Source organism: Eumetopias jubatus, unplaced genomic scaffold (genome assembly GCF_037043125.1).
Source record: "Eumetopias jubatus isolate StellerSeaLion01/CBP00866 unplaced genomic scaffold, mEumJub1_p1.0 scaffold_8, whole genome shotgun sequence".
NCBI classification, from domain to species: domain Eukaryota; kingdom Metazoa; phylum Chordata; class Mammalia; order Carnivora; family Otariidae; genus Eumetopias; species Eumetopias jubatus.
The window spans coordinates 131,809,875-131,831,008 of record NW_028274814.1 but is presented as its reverse complement, the minus strand read 5'-3'; the positions used below and the strand labels follow the sequence as shown (position 1 = coordinate 131,831,008).

The 21,134-nt window shown below is 56.8% G+C and overlaps 1 protein-coding gene across 8 annotated transcripts in view; it reads left to right on the top strand.

Moving 5' to 3' along the window:
- The first annotated feature begins 130 nt into the window (after positions 1–130).
- MFNG (MFNG O-fucosylpeptide 3-beta-N-acetylglucosaminyltransferase) overlaps positions 131–21,134 on the top strand; it is a 42,276-nt gene continuing 21,272 nt past the window's right edge. For 6 of the 8 annotated variants that reach the window (XR_015768737.1, XR_015768738.1, XR_015768736.1 and 3 more), the window contains exons 1-8: positions 131–478; positions 5,623–5,671; positions 6,062–6,164; positions 6,581–6,734; positions 9,696–9,781; positions 11,532–11,697; positions 13,455–13,540; positions 14,942–15,100. Coding sequence is in view for 1 of the 8 variants with exons in the window: in XM_028115345.2 (XP_027971146.1) it covers positions 224–478; positions 5,623–5,671; positions 6,062–6,164; positions 6,581–6,734; positions 9,696–9,781; positions 11,532–11,697; positions 13,455–13,540; positions 14,942–15,008 (966 nt within the window). In the remaining 7 variants the exon portion in view is untranslated. Of the gene's footprint in view, positions 479–5,622; positions 5,672–6,061; positions 6,165–6,580; positions 6,735–9,695; positions 9,782–11,531; positions 11,698–13,454; positions 13,541–14,941; positions 15,884–21,134 lie in introns of those variants that run through there. The other 2 variants (XR_003611183.2, XM_028115345.2) reach the window with 2 other exon arrangements.

Genomic DNA, 21,134 nt, shown 5'->3' with positions numbered 1-21,134 from the left:
CGCCGGGAGCAGGTGGAGGGCTGGCGGCGGCGGCGGCGGCGGCGGCGGCGGGGCTCGGCCTCCCCGGCCAAAGCACCGGCTCCCACCTCTCCCCTCCTCGCCTGCCCCCCCCACCCCCCGATGCCTACCAGACTTTTGCCTGGGCCGGGGCCCCTGCCGAACCAGCCTCGCCTCCCTGTCGGGTGGGGATTCGGGGGCTGAGCTGTCTGGGGTCCCAGGGCCAATGCAGTGCCGCCTCGTCCGGGGCCTGGCGGGAGCCCTCCTCACCGTTCTGTGCATGGGGCTCGTCTCCCTACGGTACCACTCGAGCCTGTTTCCACAGAGCATGCGGGAGACCCCCGGACTGAGCCCGCCAAGCCCTCTGTCCCCCGAGCTGCGGCTGCACGATGTCTTCATTGCAGTCAAGACGACCCGAGCCTTCCACCGCTCCCGCCTGGAGCTGCTGCTCGACACGTGGGTCTCCAGGACCAGGGAACAGGTGACAAGTGGGCGACTGCGGGCCCCAGGAGTGGGCCCTGGCCTGAGGGACTCCTGGAGGCCTTTCTGTTGGGCTGGGGTCCCTGGCGGCCTCCAGGGAGAAGCTGCCCGCCCACCTGCCCAGTCTGGGCTTGTCTTCCCCCTCCTCCTTCCTCTGGGGACCAGCGGCTCCTGCCGCCCGGCCTGGGCCCCTCGCTGGCCCTGGAGCCAGGTGCTCCTGAGGCCCCCTGCTCCATGTCTTTCAGGGGCCAGGCGGGGCCCCTGCCCTAGGCTCCTCAGTCCCTCCTGGCTCTTCTAGCACAGTCTTTGCTCCTGCCCACCTTGGCCCAGACTGGCGATGGGGACAGCGGGGAGGTGCAGGGTGGCCGGGGTAGAGGCGTCTGCGGGGTCCTGACTCGGACGTGTGCCCAGGCCAGGCTGCCCCCAGCCCAGGCCTGTTGTCCCGCTGCTTGGGCTGCTCGGGCTGCTCGGGTGGAGACCAGGGGCTGAGCCGCTGAGAAGGCAAAGGTCTTGGGGGGGCCTGTTCGGGGAGAGGGGTGGGATGGGGGAGCATCAGAATTCCTGGCAGCCCCCCCGCCGCCGCTGCTACCCCGGGTGTGCCCAGCGCAGCGGCGCCTCATCTCCTGTGCTCCTTTCCTGTGGGGCAGTTTCGGATGGAGGGGGGAGGTCCGCTGTGACGGTGGTGACCAAGCGATGGCGGGGAGAGGTTAGAGGTCTGCCCAGCACGCATGTGCGTGTGTGTGTGTGTGTGTGTGTGTGTGTGTGTGTGTGCGCGCGCGCGCGCTCCTGCAGGGAGCCAGAGTGTCCTCGTTAGACGGGCTATGACGAGGTGTGTGGATGATGGGGCCGTATGGCTTATGTCTTTCTGGGGACAAGCTGAGTCCCTCTGGCTCTTGCCCTCCACAGACCCAGTGCCCTTCCCAAGCAAAGTCAGTGATTTAGGGGTGTTGGGAACCATCTCTGGGGGAGGTGAAGGGTTAGCTTTACACACACGCGCACACACACACACAGTCCCTACTGTGGTGACGGGCTCAGTGGGAGGAAGTGACTGGGCTTTTGGAGGGGACTGCGGGCTCCTGGGAGGCCAAGGAGCAGGGGAGGGGATGTCTGCAGGAGCCCAGGGCCTTCTGGGGAGGGGCACCCCCACTCCCCGATTTCCTGACCATGATGTCTTAGCACCCTATTTAACCCTTTCTCCAGGGGGACCCCAGCACCCAGGTTCTTCCCTGGACCCCCCACACACAGCTTCTCATCTTGGGGAGATTCTGGTTCCTCCTGCGGAAGCCACTGAGCCTGGCCCTGCCCACAGACCTTCCTGTTTATGGTGCTGCGTCTGTGTACCCGGGAGCCTGCCTCACGTGGTCTGAGGCCCCTTCCTGCCTTGTCTTGATCACCATGGTGGTGCCCTTGCCCCGGATGAGGAAACTGAGGCCAGAGGGAGGAAGTGCTTGTCAACGTCACTCCGAAGGCTTGGGGGCGCAGAGCCCAGTGGGACCCAGCCCCCTCCTCCTGGCTGGGGCCCTTCTTTCTCTGCTGAGACCCAGGATCCCAGAGCTGCCTTGTCGCTGGGCCACAGGAGAGGGTTCTGGGGCCCCCAGCCTGAGTGGGCCTGGCAGGACCAGGTCAGCAAAGGCGAGGAAGCAACCACCCACTGTGTGCCTCAAGCTCAATCCCACATGCCCACTGCTCAGCACCCAAGGGGCTGCCCATCAGATGCCTCACTCTGTTTAACCCCCACAGCAGCCCCGAGTGGGAGGTATCGATAGGCCTGTTTTATAGGCGAGGAAACTGAGCACAGTGAAGCTGAGGTAGGAGATGAATTCACTCAGTTGCGTGACACCCCTCCACCCCCAGCACAAGGGGCAGAGTCGAGAAACCTTGTCCTTTATGTAGGGTTGAGGAAAGGAAGGATGCTTACATCGAGGAAGAGGAGGGGAGGCAGGGAGACACATGCTTACCGCACACTGCATCTGGGGCTCATTTGTCTCAACCCTTTGGCGCATCTCTTTCTGTGACCTTGGCTGAGACCCTCCCCCTTTCAGCCCTCAGTTTCCCCATCTGCACAGGACAGGAGGGTCTCTGAGCCTCTCTTAGCTCTGCCCTCAGCAGTGGGCCTGAGCTAGTTAACTCCAGGGCCAGGCGCCCGCCCCAGCTGGTTAAGGGCGGCCGGGTGGCAGGTGGGCCTTTGTGGTGGCAGGGCTGGGGCTCGTGTAGCCTTTGTCCCCGGCAGAGGGGGTGGGCTGGGGGAGGCTCCGTGGGGAGCCTTTCCCTTCCCCACAGACCCCTCGAGGGCGGTGGGTGGGGGGTAAGGGCTGCAGAGCCTGCCCCACATCTTCCTTCCTTTTCACCAGATGGCCCCCAGTCCCCTCTCGCCTGACCCCAGCGAGCTGCCTATCCTTTCGTTTTCCTGTGAGGTTTTAACCATTGTCAGAGTCTCCTGCTTAAACAAATTAAATGCAACCCTTGGCTCAGAGGAAACTCTGCCCACCGCTCTGTGCCAATCTCAGGGTTCCCAGGGACTGGAACACCGGCCTCATGCGCCCTGCCCAGCCCCCAGCCCTGCAGCGGGACCCCCTCCCTCCCCCTTCCCCTACTGATTCGGGGCTTATTCATCCATCAGCAAACATGCCCTGGCCCATTTGGCCCATGCTCCAAACTCCAGAGAGTTCCACTATCTGGTGAATGTTTGGTGGCAAAAGTTTCCCAGGGAGCAGGGCAAGAAAGGCCTGATTTACTTCCCTGGCTCCCTGGGGGCTGTGTTGAAAACAGACTTGGGGTGGGGACAGGACAGCAGAGAGACCAGGGCAAGGGTGACTGTAGCAAAGCAGGCAGAAGATGACCAGGGAGGGGCTGGGCCACCAGTGGCCGTGGAGGCTGCTGTGGAGAGGTCGCATCCTGGGTGATTTGAAGGTTGGGTGGGTGTGGGGTGTGAAAGAGAGGAGGTGTGGTGACCCCAGCGTGTTGGGTCCCAGCAAGATGGGGAGCACCGAGAGGAGCATAGGTCCAGGAGGAGCTGGGGCACTGAGTCTGAGGCACCCGGGGAGAAGTTGGGGCTGCCGTGGGGTTTGATGGCTTCTTGCTGAAAGCCGAGGGGCTGGAGAGCATCACTGAGGCGGTGGGTGGGACAGAGAAGAGGGCCAGCATCGGGCCACCAACACTTTCTGCAGCGACATCCAGGGACCTCCAGTGTTAGCTAAATCTGAAGGTGGGAGACACACCCCAGGGAGGGGGGTTCAGAAAGTGGATGCTGCCCAGGTCTCCTGGACAGGGAGATAAATCAGACCAGGCCTGTGCCCTTCAGGATGTCACTGTCTGGTGGGAGAGACCAAAGGATAGATTTTCATTACCAAGGGGCTGTTGTTACTTACCATCAGCAGGAACAGGTGGCTGAGGGGCACGTGGGAGGGGTGTCAGGGAAGGCTTCCTGGAGGAAGTGATGACTGAACTAGGAGTTAGGAGGCAAGAAATGGGCACAGCCTGTGCAAAGGCTCAGAGGGGTGTGCATGTGTGTGGCACATTTGGGGAACTGAAAGACCTTTGGATTTAAGAGAAGGGGTGGGGCAGGAAGTGGTGGGATAGGCTGCATCAGGCACAGGGGCTGGGTGGCCCCTCATGGCCACACTTAGGAGGCTGGCCTTTATCCTGAGGGCAGTAGGGAGCCACAGAAGGTGCTAGGCGGGGTGGTGGGTATGGGTATTATCTGATTCTGGTCCTGACAGGAAAAGAGATCTGAAGGTCTTGTCCTAATCCGTTGAAAGATAATGGCTCAGAAGGCCCATGGTTGTGGACTCTTGGGGAGACAGGACTCATTCCCTTGTGCCCCTTCCTGTGCCCAACCCTGGCTTCTGGTCTCTGGAGCCTCAGTTTCCCCCGAGATAAGAAGCGGAGCCTGGCTTCGCTGCCACCTCTTTCTTCTTCTTTCTCACATTATCTCACTTTACTGTCACAGCTACTGCTCGCCCCCATTTTCCGGCCAGGTAAACTGAGGCTCAAAGCAGGGGCTGATCTGATCTGAAGGGCTAGTTCCTGGAAACCAGGGAGAAGTTTGTGGCTGAGCAGGGAGGGGCATGCCGTTGGAGGCCCTGAGTCTGCAAGGAGGACAGGGCCAGCCCCAGAGTGGCCCGAGTGAGGGATGGGGATGTTGAGGGCCTTTCAACAGGTGGGGTGCTTTCTTCTTGGTCCTCCCTTGGAAAGAATTCAAAATTGTCCAGGCCCTGGACAGGGCCACCTAAGGGTCAGAGGAGGCTCTCGCTGTGCTTGGCGGACAAGAGGACCTGCTCAGGCAGGGAAAGGTGCATGTGCTGGGCAGGGTGTGGAATGGGGGTTAGACGGGTCCCCGGCTGTGGGTCTGTCTTGCCACAAGCTGCTTCTCATTCGTCTCTCATTCAGTTTGTGTTCAATTTATCTAGGGCTTGAGTGGCCTCTACCTGCCTGGGGCGTGGTGAGGAGAGATCCAGGGCCCGTGGGTCCGAATCCCAGCTCAGCAGTTGCCAACTGTACAACCATAGCCTGTCCCTTAGCCTCAGTCTTGCCATCTGCGAGGGGGACAGATTATGACACCTGTCTTGAGGTTCAGTGAGGTCATCAGGGACCAGGAATTGTGCAAGCCGCTGGTGGGCTGCTTCTGCAATCTGGGAGAGCTGGGGTTGGATCATGATGTAAAATTTCTGAGATGCGTAAGGATCCTGCACCTGCCCAGGGAGTCTGTGTGGCTGTGAAAGCCATGGCCATCTCCCCAAGCAGGTGTGCTGTCCCAGGGTGTGGGTCTTGCCACGCAGAGTCTGTCCCCTGACAAAGTGTCTCAGGTTGTGTACGTGTGGTGATGGAGGGGCCAAGGGGGACTGCAGTGTGTGTATGTGTGTGGGATAGAAGAGGGTGTGACTCTGGGAGGGTCCCCATGGGCGCTGGTCTGCAAGGGTACTCGTGCAAGTGACGTGGTCGCTGGTGTGTGGTGTGAGGCTGTGTTGTGTGTCTTGTCAGGGGAGTAGCTGAGAAAGTCGTGGTGTCTGAAAGGAGTGTGTGATGATGTTGGGAGGGGGTGTGTCTGTCACTGCCGGAGGATGGAGCTCTGACAGGTGCTTCAGCAGGGGCGTGCCTGCGGGCTGTCCTTGGTCGACTCCGGTCCTGACTCCTCTTTCTCCTTAGACGTTTGTCTTCACCGACAGCTCAGATGAAGGCCTCCAGGAGAGACTGGGTAAGTCCAGGTGGGGCCCCTCAGCTGTTTCCAGGGAAAGCTGGGGCGGCTGTCCCCTGGCCTGGGGTCCCCAAGAAACAGGGCTGCCCTCTCTTGGCATGTGGGGATTCCCCTTTGCCCAGGAGAGGAGCAGGCTTCTTCCCTGGAAGCGGGTGTGGGTGTGAGGAGGGGCTGTTCTGGACGGTACCCTGGACTCGTGGGTCCCAGCCCAGCCTCCTGTTCATTAGCTCTGGGGTCCTGGGGAGTGAGCCCTCCCTGGTCAGTTTCCCCATGTGTAAAATGGGAATGGGTGGGCCGCTCCAGGCTGAAGTCTTGCTCTGCATTCTCATGGTGTGCCCGGCTGTGGGGAGGACCTGGGTAGGGTCCCCTGACTTGTCCCCGCTTCTCCAGGGTCCCACCTTGTGGTCACCAACTGCTCTGCTGAGCACAGCCACCCCGCCCTGTCCTGCAAGATGGCTGCTGAGTTTGACACCTTCTTGGCCCGTGGGCTGTGGTGAGTGCCCCTGGGTCTCTGGGGCCAGGTGTGACCTTTGCCTCAGGCTAGTTCCTGAATAGGGTGTTGTGTCAAAAAATGAAGTCGGCTGGGTCCTGTGAATTTAATCATGTAAGGGCCTCCTGGGGTCTGTCTCTGGGCAGATGGTCTGGGTTCAAGTCTTGCCATATCCTGACTGTGTGACCTTGGGCAAGTGTCTTAACCTTTCTGAACCTTGGTCCCCACCTGTTAAGTGGGCACACTCTCCTTGGGAGCTCACACAAGATGCTATCAGGCTCAGAGCATGGGCCTTCAGTGTTAGCTACTCTCACTGCCAAATTTTGTTGACTGATTATGGGGGGCATGGGGGAGTCTGGCTAGCTGGTGGCCCTTGGGAACCCTCCTCCAAGCTTACCATCCCCCTTCTGTCCTCACAGGTGGTTCTGCCACGTGGATGACGACAACTATGTGAACCCAAGGGCACTGCTGAAGCTGCTAAAAGCCTTCCCACAGACTCACGATGTCTACGTAGGCCGGCCCAGCCTGAACCGGCCTATCCGCGCTTCTGAGCCGAGGCCCCACAACCGCACGGTGGGTCCCTTCCTTCCTCCTTCGTGCATTGGCCGTGGGTGTTGGCTGTGGCCAGGCCGGGGGGCGGGGCCGGGCCGGGGCCAGGGCCCTTGCGGAGTCAGGTGGGTTTTCCCACTTTCTCATTTGGTCTCCTTGCTGTGTGTTTGGGTTGGTGACTTTGCCATCGATCTTGTCTTCTCCTCTGAATTGGGGAGACTGAGATAATGCAGGTGAGGCGCAGACTCTGGCACACAGGAGGGCCTCAGTCACTGAGGAGCAGGGGCTCATTCTGGTCACACAGTGACAGGGGTGTGTGGGGTGGGGGGGGTGTGTGTGTTGGGGGGGGGGTTGAGCTGAGGCTGCCTGACTCCATGGCAGGGCTCCTAGCCCCTGGTATTGTCATGTAGTTGTACAGGCTGTTCAAATGCCCGATACTGCTGGGCTGCGCGGTAAATTGCGCTGCCCCCCAGCCCCTGAGCACTCCCCTCCCCTCTGCACCCCTCCTTTCTCCAGACTTCACTGACCAGCACCTAAAGAGGTGACACCTGGGCATAATGGGGTCCCTAGCACCAGCTTCATTCAGCTCCAGACCTAGATGGCTGCTAATGAGGGTTGTGAGATTTAGGAAACAAATAAACCAAAAATCAGGATAATAGTTAAATTGAACTTGCAGATAAACACGGAAGAATTCTGTAGTATAAGTATGGAGCATGGTTCTCTCCTGGTCCCCAGGACCCACCAGGCTTCTGGTGTTGGTGTGACCCAGGCCCCTAGGGGGCTCCCTTGGCCCCAGGGAAAAGGCTAGTCAGGGGGCGCCCCCTCCCTAGAGGCGGCACGTGGCGCAGGAGCTGGGCCTGCAGTGGGGCTCTCTGCCTCCCCGGCTCACCATCTGCTTCGTTAGGGAGACCAAGAGCAGGAAGCACACAACCTTAATTATCAGTGGCTAATCGGCCTCTGAGCCCTAATTAAATCCTCCTGGGCCCTGGGGGTGTGTGTGTGAGTTGACTGCAGGTGAGCGAGGGGTGCCCCAGGCCCCCACACCACCACATGCTTGGCGGTAGGGGTTGAGCACGCGGCTCTGGAGCCCGGCTTTCGGGCTTCACACGCCATCTGCCACCTCCTGGCTTCCTGACTTTTGCTCAAGTCACCCCACCTTTCTGTGCCGTAGTTTCCTCGTCTGCAAAATGGGTGATAACCATCCCCACCTAATAGGGTGGTTGTGAGCAAAAAAGGGAACAATTCAATGAGGTCACCTACCCAAGTGCTTGGAATGGGACCTGGCACGTGATGACACTAGTAAGTGTCAGCGATTGGTACCCAACCCAGCTACACCTGCGTCCCCCGGCCTCCTGCTCACTGGGCAGGTTCAGCACCTGTTGAGTACACGCAGGCCCTGACCCCACAACGTGCACTAACACCCTCCTTGCACACACTCCATCGGCAGGATCCTTAGACTCTGCCCCAAAGTGTCCCAGCCTGTTTGGATTCTGGGATAGCCCCCGGGTTGTGTGGTTGGGGGGGGGAACAGCAAAAGGGGGCAAGAGTTCTGGCTCAGGCTCAGTCCCAGCTCTGGGACCCCAGGCTGGTGACCACCCTTCTCTGCACCTCGTCACCTCGTCTGTGGCCCAGGATGCGATATAGCAGTGCTCAGGGTCATAGGCACTTCTACTGTTAATGCCGTCGCTCCTTTAATTATCTGGGAACAGAAGCCCTGGGCCTGTAGGTCATTAAACGAGCATTCACTGGGCACCTCCTATGTGTCAGGTCCTTAAGAACCCGTTCATTCTGCTTCGAGGCCTGACCTCTAGCTAAGAGGGAGGCATTTCTAGAAGCAGCTCATGGAGATCTTTAGGAGGAGGAGACAGGGCTGGCCGCACTGGAGCAGAAGTGCTCACAGGTGACAAATCTGAGGCCCAGAGAGGAGCAGAGACTTTCTCAAGGTCACACAGCTGGGAGGAGTGGAGGAGGCTGAGGCCCCAGAGTCAGGCTTCCCAGTTTCCTGCCCTGGATTCTTCTTACTGTTGCATCATGGGAGATAACCCAACCCCATGCACCGTGCATCAATTAAGCACCAACTATGTACTTGGGAGAAGGTAACTGTAGGGAACTCGTTGGTCAAGATATAGTACAGCTGAAAGGGAGCAGGGTTTGCCAAAAGCCTTAGAGAAATTCATGAGCTGTGACTTCACGAGGCCTCACTGACGAGGCAGGGGCAGAAAGTGATTTAAACCCCAAGGGAGGTTATTGGTTCCTGAGATTGAGATGTCAAGGGGTTTGCTGGCCTTGGGGACGTCATTCTCTCTCTACTCTGCGAGAGGCCGCGATCTTTCTTTGTGCAGAGTTTTCTCAGTCCCAGGACCTGGAAGTGGTGAGGCCAGTACAGGTGGCTTGGCACCGGGGGCTTTGGGACTACCGCTCCCAAGACTGGTGTCTCTGTAGAAAGCAGCTCTTCCCCCTAGGTAGCATAGGGAGCTCAGGGAAGAACTCGGATTGGCTGGCCTAAGTCATTTCCCATCACTGAGCCAATCACTGGCTCAGGGGGTGTGGCCTTGTGATCCACCCTTCCTGCCCACCTCTTGTGGCCCAGGGGAGCAGATGCTGTATTTGGCAGCCCACCCCTGCCCCCGAACCACCTGGGGTGAGGTAGAGGCATTCCGCTGGGGAAAGGGGTAAGGTGTGCTGGGCGGACAAATAGGATACATATTCTCTTTAACTGAAATCCAGCCAGACTGGGGTCTAATTGGTGACTTTTAATTAATTTATTAATTAATTTAATTAATTAATAATTAGCCATGTGACTTTGGGCCTCGGTTTTCTTGTCTGTAAAATGGGCATAATAATGTCAGGCTGTCGCAAGACTTTAGTGAAATGTGAAATGAAAAGCTTTTGAATCATGCTGGTTGGGGGGTGAGGGAGGGCCCGGGTGTTGCCCCCACCCCCAGGCTCACCCTGCTCCTTGGCCCTCCCCACCTCTCCTGCCAGAGGCTGGTACAGTTCTGGTTTGCCACCGGGGGTGCTGGCTTCTGCATCAATCGCAAACTGGCTTTGAAGATGGCCCCATGGGCCAGGTAAGCAAAGCCCCACTGGCGGGTGGGGGAGAGTAGGGCCTGGTATGTGTGGGGGGCTTTGCAGCAGGAAGGGCTTAAGAGTGAGCTCAGGAGAAACTGCCTCTCATTCATGCTGTGTCACAGAGTTACACAGTTAGTGGTGAGCAAGCCACCTGCCATCCTGCCCTCAGGGCACTCTGCCACACACAGGCAAGTTGTATAATCTCTGGGAGCCTCAGTGACCCCATCTGTAAAATGGACTTGATAATATGATCGCTAATGGTTGGTGTGAGGGTGAAATGGGAAAATGTTTGGGCTGGTACCCGGTCCCCAGTGTCACAGGGGAGGTGAAGGCCAAGTGTAGAGGCATTCAGAGGAAGGAAGTAGGGCCTTCTGCCTAGGGACAGAGGAAGGCTTCCTGGAAGGGGTGGCCTTTGAACTGGGATAGCCTTAGAGGTCCCCGAGTGAAGGGGTTCCTTGGGGTGGTGGAAGCCCCCAGTATGGGATGAGGGTACTGGTATTCTAGAGAGGAAGTGGCAAAGGCCTGGCCTCTCGAGATCTGCCTGGACAGGATGTTGTTATTAGCAGCAACATCCGTGTCGCTACCTTGTGTTGGGGGCTGACTCTGAGCCAGGGCTGCACTTCACTGGGGAAGAAGGTATGTCAGCCTTGTTTCCACAGCTAAGGAGACCGAGGCGTGAGAGGTTGGGCAAGTGACTGGTCCAAGGTCACCCAGATCCGAGGTCACTCAGCTGCTGGCTTTGGCTCCAAGGCCTGTCTGCTTTGCCCCTATACCACCCTGGCGTGCTCTGACCTGGACAGGAGGGGTCCTCCCGGGGGGACCTCGGGCCCCAGTTGGGAGTGGTAGTGCTGTCCTAGGACATGTCCACAGCAGGTGTGTACACGTGACCAGGGGTCCTCCCTGTGCCCAGTGCCCCCATCCGGGCTTCTACCCACCTTTATGGTATATTTGTGTGAATTGGAAAAGGTACCCCCCTTGGGCAGGTGCAACCCTCGGGCACAGCCTGGGGTGGGAAGGGAAGGCTAGGTTTCTGCACCCACTGAGCCCCTCAGGGAGGCGTTCTGTGCAGCGGCGCGGCCTGCCCAAACTGGCCCCCAGGGATGTTCATGGGGCATGCAGTCCGGTGATGCCCTTCCCTGGGACACTGCCCCTTCCCTCCTCCACATCTGGCTGACTCCAACACATTCTGTAAGACTCTATTTAAAGCCTGCCATTGTCATGATTAAATAAAAAGCAAAACAAAAGACTGCCACCTCCTCTGGGAAGCCCACCTTACCCTCCCTGTGTCTCCCAGGCCTCATGCTTCTCTCTGACTTAGTGCCAGTCCTACTCTGAAATGACCTGTTCACTGTCTCCCCTCAGAATGAGGGCTGCTGTTGAGGGCAGGACGCTTTTTCTTCTCATCTCTGTATCTGCAGCCCTAGCCCGGTACCTGGCTCCGGGTAGCTCCTCGAGGCTCAGCAATGGATGAATGAATGAATGAATGTAAAGAGAGGAAGGGATACATTTATAAAGGGCTACTTCTTGCCATTCTTCCACTTAATCTTCACAATAGCCCAGTGAGGGCACGGCCATTCTCATGCCCATTTCACAGAAGAGGATGTTGAGGCTCCCCGGGTTTGTGGCCTGCCCGAAGTCACCCAGTGCACAAGAGGCTCTGCTCTGCCCATGGACCCCGGTGGAGGGAGGGCCTTCTGGGAGGCAGGGGGAGCTCTGCGCCAGTGGCCACAGCACGGCTCTGTCTCTCAGCGGCTCCCGCTTCGTGGAAACGTCTGCCCTCATCCGATTGCCTGATGACTGCACTGTGGGCTACATTGTCGAGTGCAAGCTAGGTGGCCGCCTGCAGCCCAGCCCCCTCTTCCACTCCCACCTGGAGACCCTGCAGCTGCTGGGGGCTGCCCAGCTCCCAGAGCAGGTGAGCTGGCCCCGGGGCAGTGGGGGAAGGATGTGTGGGGGGAGGGCTGTCCCATACTGATGGGGAAACTGAGGCTCAAGGTGGGAAAGGACCCTCAGACGGGCCCACAGTGACTCAGCCCTCTCCACCTCCAACCCGCAAGGGTTAGCGTTTGTGATGCTCAAATTCTTTGGTCTGGTCCCCGAACGCCAGCTGGAACGACCTGCACAGACCAGGTGAAGCTTGCCTTCAGGTTCAGACCACTCCCCTCCCTACCTGCTCTGCTCCCTCTTGTCTCTCTGTTCCTTTTTCCGTCTTCCATCCCCCCCCCCCACGTCCCTCCAAAGGGGTCAGGCCTGCCCTTTCCAACTCTGCCTGTCAGTTGTCCTGCCTTCACCAAAGCTTACCTGTCTGCTGCCCCCCTGCTTTCTTTCTAACCCAGATGTTGCTGAGAAAGATCAGGTGCTTAGTGGGAAACCTCAGGCATAATGTCTGGCTGGGGGAGGGGCACCCCATTCTACCACCTGGCAAACAATGATTCCACGGAGTTCCAGCTGGCTCTGCCTTGCACACACAGCCCTCCTACTCATGGGTGGCCAGTTCCGTAGGGATCCTGGCTGGGAGGCCCTCGGGATCCTTCACCCAACAGTGCGAGTCAGAACACTTTGGCAGCAAGGGACACAAATGCAACACAGACCAGTCGAACAAACAAGGACATGTATGGGCTCATGAGCTTGAGAAGCTGGGGGCCGCCTTGCTGGTTCTGGCTGAGTCTGCGTGCTCAGACTGTCCCCACTCTGATCTGTCTTCCCTGACATTGGGCTTACCCACAGGCAGGCAAGATGGCAGCTCCAGGTTTCCACCCCACCCACAGGAGGAGAGCTCCTCCTTCTGCCACATTCCAGGGCTGGTGCTCATTGCTTGGAAGGCCTGCTTGTGTCACATGACCCGTTTCCTACCAGGGCCAAGCGTTAGTGTTGATTCGCCAGGCCTGGAACGGGGGTGTAGGGTTGGCCCCAATAAGACCGCAAGGCTTGAAGCCAGGAAAAGGGGGCAGATTTTGGGCAGCCAAAACCAGGTACCCTAATGGCTGGATTTTCAGAATACCCACCACACAAGGCACCGTGCTGGGGTGGCTTTATTTGCTTTAACTCTGTTTCCTTCCAGCATTTGCATGAGGTCAGCACTAACATTCCCATTCTGTAGGTGGGGAAACTGAGGCCCAGAGAGCTGAACATAGCACAGCTAACATAAGGCAGAGGGGGGATTTGAACCCTGCCCAGGTGGCCCCTAAGTCCACAGTCTTTAACTACTGTGGTCCCCTGCCTCTTGACGAGGGGCGTTATCCCATGTCCTCATTGTATGTGGAGTAACCCAAGGCTCTGGGTAGAGAGGGAGTGTGAAGACCTCATGGTGAGTCTCAAGAAACCTCTGTCCAGGCATGGACTTTACTGGAACGGTGCCTTCCCCTCTTGAGACTCAGTTTCGTAGTCTATAGGCAAGGGACTCGTTCCATCCTCTCAGGTGAGGTGGATAGCTGGGGAAGCAAATAGGGTCTGGGCACGATAGTGCCCTACGAGCTTGAAGCGCCTTGCGGAGTGGGGTGGGCTCCTCAGTGAATGCTCAGGGTGGAATTTCAGGGGCCAAGGCAGGCTCTCTGCGCCCCTCAGAATGTCTTATGGATCTTCCCTGCTTCTGGCCCAATACCGCCCCCTTGCGGGGTCCCCAGCGGGACACCCCGCCAACCTTCACTTTCTTCTCTGCTTTTCTCTGCCCAGGTCACCCTCAGCTATGGCGTCTTTGAGGGGAAGCTCAATGTCATTAAGCTACAAGGCCCCTTCTCCCCTAAGGAGGACCCTTCCAGGTGAGTCTGGGGGCTCAAACTGCAGGATTGGAGGAGGGGTTGAGTCCAGGCATAGGGGAACCTGGAGGGAAGGTAAGCCCTGGAGGCTGACAGCGCAGAGCCAGGAGTGGAGGGAGGGGATTTCAGTCTCTGCTCTGCCCCAGGATTGCTGTGTGACCTTGGGCAAATACCTTGCTTTCTCTGGGCCTCAGCCTCCCCATTTGTAACACAAGGAGCTGGGTGTCATGGATCTGAAGGGCTCTCCCAGCCCTGATCCTCTGCGGTTCTTCAGGAGCCCCTGGAACACTGGAATGTCTTCACTGGGCAAAGGAGATGCTCTAAGGGCAGAACTTCAGGCCCCGATGGGAAATTTTTATTTGAGCTTTTGTAGGCTCTCTGTGTCTCTGATACTCTTCAGTGGTTCTTTTCAGTAGGTAGATGGTTGGAAAGGAGGCTAAAATGGCGCCCAGGCACCTTCCGGTTCTGTCCCTACACAGGCCACAGGGAGGCTGAGGCTGTTCCGCTCAGGCCTGGCTGCTGTAGAGCATCTAGGTGCACAGCCTGTGACACGCTGTGGTGGGAGGACAGGCCCGCCCGAAGGAAGTAGCGGCAGCCATTGTGGCTGAGATGCAGGAGGAGAGGGGGCAGGGGACTCCCCAAGGCCTTGGGGGCTCTGTCGGGCCTTCGGATTTATCTGGAGTACAGAACCCTTGGGGGAACTAGGACTCCTGGCTCTGAAGTCCCGCAGAGCTGTCTGTCGGGGGCAGAGAGCTCACGACTGTTTAAGGGGCCCTGGGGCCAGGGCTGTGTTGAACAAGTTAGACATTACAAGGAGACAGAGTTTGGCTCAATATAGGAAAAAAAATTCACATTTCTGAGATGAAAGGAATCGCCTTCTCTTGGAGTGAGCTCCTCATCAGTGGAAGGGCACAAGTTATGGCTAGACTACCAAGAGGTTTAAGAGTGGATGGGAAATTCTCTTTGAGCCCGAAGATTCTAGAATCCAAAGGTTCCTGCCTAATAGGGCTGGAGCCGACTGGGGACTCAGATACATGTGATCAGATAGTCTGGCCTCAGCTGGGGTCTCTTTGTGGCATCTCTGGCCTTTGAAGTCTCTCTGAACCGGTGGTTTTCATGAGGGGCCACCCCCCTGGGGACATCTGGCAACGTCCGGAACCATTTTTGATTGTGACGACTCGGGGGTTCTCCTGGCTTCTCGTGGGTAGAGACCAGGGGTGCTGCTAAACATTGGACAATGCACGGGACACCCGAAGGCAAAGACTTATCTGGCCCTAAGTTTTAAGAGTGCTGAGGGGGAGAAATCCGGCTCCAAACCGTCTCTGTGACATGTGCTCTCCCAGGAACCTGTGGAGTGAGCGTGGGAGTCAGGTGACCATTTGTCCATTTCTGGTCTCTCCACAGGTTCCGTTCCCTCCATTGTCTCCTCTACCCAGATACTCCTTGGTGCCCACAGCTGATGGCCAGATGAACCCTGAACGGCCGGGCAAAGTTTGGGCTGAGGCTTCTGGCTGTCCTTGGCCTCCCCAGGCAGCCCTGGGGACTCGTGGCAAGTGCTCTTTGGTAGGGAGTCCCTGGCAGGGCCTCTGAGGGGTGGGTCAGCCCAGGATTGGATGGTGGCTGGCGGTGAAGGTGTCCTAAGCCCCTGGGAGGTGGGTTGGACAACCCAGAGAACAGGTACACCAGGCGAGGGCCAGAGAGGCCCGAGGGGCTGGGCTTCTATGGGCCTTGGGTGGCTGAATTGAACAAGCATGGAGGGCCCTTGAACTGGGTTGGGGCTCAGGGGTCCTAACCCTCCAGAGAATTACATAGGCCCTCGGGTGGGGTCTGGCCTCCACCCCCAGCTCTGGTCTCTGTCATTCCCCTGGGGTCAAGCACTGGGCCACCCACTCCTGGCTCCCTTGGCTTGTTCCCCAACCCCTGAGGGGACCCAGGTGGAATAAGGGCAGAGCCCGGGGTCTGTGGCAGGGGCTGTCATTGCTGACCAGTGTCTAGCTCCTTGCTCCGACCCCTTGCCAACAGATCCCATTTTGCTTGGAGTATCAGCGTGCCCAGACCCTGATGGTGGATCATGATGGATCCCAGCCCTTGGTGACAATCCTTTTGCTCACTTTCCCAGCCTCCCTTGCTCAGTCTGTTAGTGCGAATTAAACAAAGCCAATAGAGAGGCTTCTGGGGAAGACTTGGCAGTCCCGTACCCCATACCTTTAGGCTGCGAATGTGGATGTGATGTCTGGATCTGGGGCGGTTGTCTTGTTATCATGAAGGAAAGGCCATGACAATCAGGCACACCTGTCCCTTTTGGCATCTGGTTCTGTGAGAAAATTAAACCCTTACTTGTTTCAACTTCTCTTGGTCCAGTTTTCCGTTACATGCAGTCAGTGTGTTCCTGGCTGGGGCGGGCTCTTAGATCGGCCTGTCACAGTGGTGATGGGTGGTGTTGATTTGGGTCCCGAGCTAGATACCCCTGCTCTGCCTTTGCTGGCTGGATGCATGACCTTGAAGCATCCACTCCGTCTCTCTGGCCTGTATGCCCATTTTATAGAGGAGGGAAGGAACCCCTTCTCTGTGGGTTGATATCTGGGTGAAATGATAGAGCGTTCGTGAAGGGCTCGGCACAGTCTGGCATGGAGAAGGAAGGGTTCCGTGAGCAGTGACTGTTCTAGCGAGTGCTTGAGTCAACGGTGAGCCGGGGTGTGTGAGGGTGTGCGTGACTGTGTGGGGTGGTGTGTCCCCTTTCTACACAGATCTGTGCATAAGGACACGTGCGGTGGATGTGTGTGTTGGTGCTCACGTCACACACATGTGTGTACAATGTATCCACGTGTGACTGGGTGTGTGCCATGTGGTGCTAGTGGGCTGGGAGCTACTTCTCCTTTTCTCTGCCCTTGGAGCCTGGGTTGGGGGTAGCCAGAGAATTGGGAGAGGCAGAGTGGAGACACAGCCGAGGGAGTCAGCCTCTGGTGTGTCAGAGAAAGGGGCAGTTTGACAGCCGGGGTAGGAGATGAATCAATGCAAACATGCTTAGGATCGCAGGTCCCAAAGAGGCTGCCTGAATGAATGAAAACAGTCATGGTAGAAGTTCAGGAATGCTGGTGCTGAGGTTGGGGAGGCTTGGGGATGGGATGCCTCTTCTCCCCTTGCATCCTTCCCAGTGATGTGGGAAGTTTTGGCCACCATGGGGCTCTGGGATGGGGATAGGAGGGAGGACAGAGGAGAGCTCCCGAGGGATAAGCCAGGCAGCCAAGGCTGGGGGCTCCTTGGAGTGCACCCCCTGCGGCCCTTGGATACCCCAGCTAATGATACCCCACCTTGTCCCTCATGCAACTCTGTCTGGCACAGCCTGAACCATAGAGCACCAGAGCCTCAGCCCTGGTTTTCCACGGAGGAGCTTGAGGCCCAGAGAGGGACCACCATGTGCTTGTGGTCACACAGCAGGTCAAGTGCAGAGTCGGGCTGCTTGGGCTCTTGCAAAGCCTCCTTTCTTTCTGGGCTAAGCTAATGCTGGGTTTGCGGGCCATGAACGGAGTAGGGGTGGCCCTGGCCCTGCAGCCCTGGTGGGGGATGGACTGGGTGTGCTCCACAGCTGTTGTCCTCTCCACCCCGTACCCGGAAGGCTGCCGGCCGGCCTGCTTTTAGAAGCAACAGCAGGAGATTTGCGGGTTGTTCCCAGATCCTGGGGGTCGGGTGGAGGGAACAGGACTCGGGCCATCTGCTGCCTCCATTGTCCCAGAATAGCTGTGGTAGGGAGGGGGAGCAGAGTCAGCAAGGATCAGAATTGGGATGGAGGAAGCGGGGGGGGGGGGGGGGGGGGTGCGGTGTGTGTGTGTGTCTGGATTTAACCCTTTGCGGGTCTGTATGGGAGAGTAGAAAGCCGCCTGCACTGTGGACTGATGTGACCCACGTGGGCCCCACAGGCAGGGCCGGCCATAGGGGAGAGGGACAAGGTTGGACCACCCTGTACTGGTCTTCAGGTGCCCCTTGGGCAGGTATTATTCCCATTTGATAGATTAGGAGACTGAGGCACAGAGAGGGAGAAGGCCCATGGTCCAGGTCACAGGGCTTAGAGGTGCCAGAACCAAGGCTTGAGGCCACCTGGCTCTGCAGTGGTCACCTCAGTGTGGGACGACTCTGGAGGGTCGGGAGAGCTCTACTGTCCTTTCTACTCTGGCTCTATGCTCTTGGGCAGGTTACTCCACCATTCACCGGCCGCACCAGTAAAATAGACACAGTGACTTCTGTGTTGTGTGCTGTGCTGTTTTGAGATGCTGCACAGAAAGCTCTTGGCACAGGTACTACCTGTCCAATAAACAACAGCTCCCTGGCCTCTCTCTTCTGTTAAAAGGGGGGGCAGATAGGGTGCTGGACTGGCCATCCCCTCCACTCCCCGGGGTCTGGACCACTGTCCGCCTCACCTGTGTCCCCACAGCCACTTCCTTGCTCACTACTGGTGGGTACACTGGCCTCCTTGTTTCCCCTGGTGGATGCCCAGCTGGTTTCACCCAGGTGGGTAATCAGCCTGGGGACACTGATCATTTTTAGTATCACCCCAAAAGGGAAAACCTGACCTTCAGTGCTCTTGATGGGATGCAATAGGAAGGACACAGCACCACCCAGGAAGTCTGCTTGCCCAAGTAATTGGCCCTACACTGGCCACACTTCTAGATCTAAATACCAGGATCCAGGAAATGGGGGGACAGTGGAACATGTCCAATGACACTGTGAGGGTTCAGCCCAGCATGTCAACAGGGAGCTCATTCTACAGGACGAAGGACGTGGTTTCTTCAACAAGCACGACGGCAATCACAAGGCAGGAAGGAAGGACCGTTAGAGGTTATAAGAGATTGGAGAGGCATAGCAAGCAAATGCAACACATGGACCTTGTTTAGACCCTGGTTTGAATAAATGGGCAAGAAAGGGCATTGTTGAGAAAAGTGAGGAAATTTGAACATGGACTTTATCTTAGACGGTATTTTTTTTAAAGATTTTATTTATTTATTTGACAGAGACACAGCGAGAGAGGGAACACAGGCAGGGGGAGTGGGAGAGGGAGAAGCAGGCTTCCCGCCGAGCAGGGAGCCCGATGCGGGTCTCGATCCCAGGACCCTGGGATCATGACCTGAGCTGAAGGCAGACGCTTAACGACTGAGCCACCCAGGCGCCCTGTATTAGATGGTATTAAGAAATTTTTCATTTGGGGGCGCCTGAGTGGCTCCGTCGGTTATGTGTCTGCCTCGCCCTCTCTCTCTGCCCTGCTCATGCTCTCTCTCTCTGTCTCAAATAAATAAATAAGATCTTAAAAAAATAAATTGTTAATTTTCTTAGGTGTGATAATGATATTGAGGTTCTTTTTTTTAAGTTTATTTATTTATTTAATAATGTGTCTATACCCAAGGTGGGGCTTGAACTCATGACCCCGAGATCAAGAATTGCATGCTCTTCTGACTGAGCCAGCCAGGCAGCCCTGGGTTCTTTTTTAATAAGAAACGTTCTCATATGTAAGAGATACATTCTGAAATACTTATGGGTGAAATGATATAATGTCTGGAATTTTGACATTGAGGGGAGGAATGAAATAATAGCAAAATAGGGGTGGTTGTGGAAGCTGGGTGTTGGGCACATGGGGATTCATTACGTTATTCCCTTTAGGGTGTGTTTGAACATTTCCATAATAAAAAGTAAAATAAAGAGGGTCTGTGGATATTCCATTTGTTGGCTCTGGCCTTCCCCCTTTTCTTTCTCCCTCCCCTGCCCCCTCCTCCATGCCCCACATTCAGGCCCAGATAACATCTGTTCTCATCAGACGCTGCAGTCTGGTTCCACTTCCTGTTCTCCCCAAACAGCCGGAGAAGGGAGAGGCAGACCTTGACTGGAAGCTGGCCCTGCCTGAGTGACTTTTGGCCTCTTGCCTGGTTTCCTCAAAACCTACCCTGATTCTTTTGGTTCTGAGCACTTGTTCCAGCTGCTTTGTAACCCAGTGGCACTCTTCCTGCGCACAGTCATTGGACACATTCCTCCGCCCACTTACCACTCCCCCTAGTCATCTGTCCAATAAGAATGTACTGCTCACCTCCTCTGGGTGGGGGAGGCATCCCCGTGTGAGAGGTTACACAGATGCAAGACCTAGCCTCAAGAGGGAGCTCAAATCCCAGTCCGGACATATTGAAAACATGGCGTATCTTGTAACGATGATGAAACAAGACCATGGGGCAAAAGGAGGAAGGACTAAAATCTGGGGGGCTTACAGGGCAGTACAGATCAGGAAGACTTGATGTATGAGTTGATGGATCTGGGTCTTGAGCTGTGAGAAGATCAGAAGGAGCAGCATGTGTGACACACTGCCTTGCAGATAGGACTAGGGAGACGCTAAGGAAAGGTACAAATACTGGTTATGGTTATGGGTACTACTGTTTTCAGGTACCTACTTATCTCATCTTGCAGGATAAAGGTGTACCTAGCACGGTGTCCACATAAAACAGAGGGAGTGCTTTTCCTCCTTGCCTCCCGACATCTCCTCCCGAATGACTCTCTAAATTTCTCCCAGAGCAGAGGCTCTGCTAGATGCGTTTCTGTGCCTCCCAGTATCTAGCACAGTGCTGGACACATAGCAGGCACTTCATGAATACCAATGACCATTTAATTGAATGAGTCAATTTTAGGCCAGTACCAAGATGGCTGCATTAAAATCTTGGGTGTTTGGTACAAAGGGATTCCAGGGCCCCATCTTAGATCCTTAGAATCCAAGTCTCCAAATAAGGGGCTAGGGAGTCTGTATATTCCCCTGGTTTCCCAGGAGGCTATGAATTGCCACTGGGTTAGAGGACGGAGTGGGGGCTGAGGTGAGTTCAGCACCATGGACAGAACCCTCCCTGCCTCCTCTATCTCCAGAGCAGAGGCTTCCTGGCTCTGAGACCTTAACCATGGCACAGACTAGCTGCATGGCCTTGTGCAGGCTGCACAGCTACCAGAGCCTCAGTTTCCTAATCTGAGAAACGGGAGTGATGACATCCTCCAACTCATTCCGGGGCATTTGGGCACAGGGCACCCAGCCCAGTACCCATGATAGAGCTCGAGCACCACTAATTTGCTCACAGACTCCGAATTTATGCCAGGCATGATACCATGAACCAGGTGGTTGAGAGGTGGCACCCAAGGATCCTATCCTAGGGGTGGAGGGCAGCGGTGGCACTTCCTCTCTTCTTGCTGGGCCCCCGCTGGACTCCATTTTCAGCCTCCCTTGCAGTGAGGGCGGCCATGTGGCTGAATTCTGACTGATGACGGTGCTGTACTTGTAACCTCCCCCACCCCCCACGAGAGGCTCTCTCTCTGTCCTCATCGCTGGCTGGTGGTGGGGACTGTGGGTTAGGGGAGGGTAGAGCATGGAGATGGGCAGAACCCTGGTCCCAGAATCTCCCCATGGAAGGCTGTCCGCCAAATGGCTGCACTGAATTGTCAGAAGAGCCAGAAACAAACTTGTGTTGGGTTGAGCTCCTGGGTTTGGGATGCTTGTTACAGTGCTTACTGGATGCTGACTAAGACAGGGAGATACAACAAACAGGTGAACAAGCGAGCAGGAGTTCCAGAACATGATGGTGTG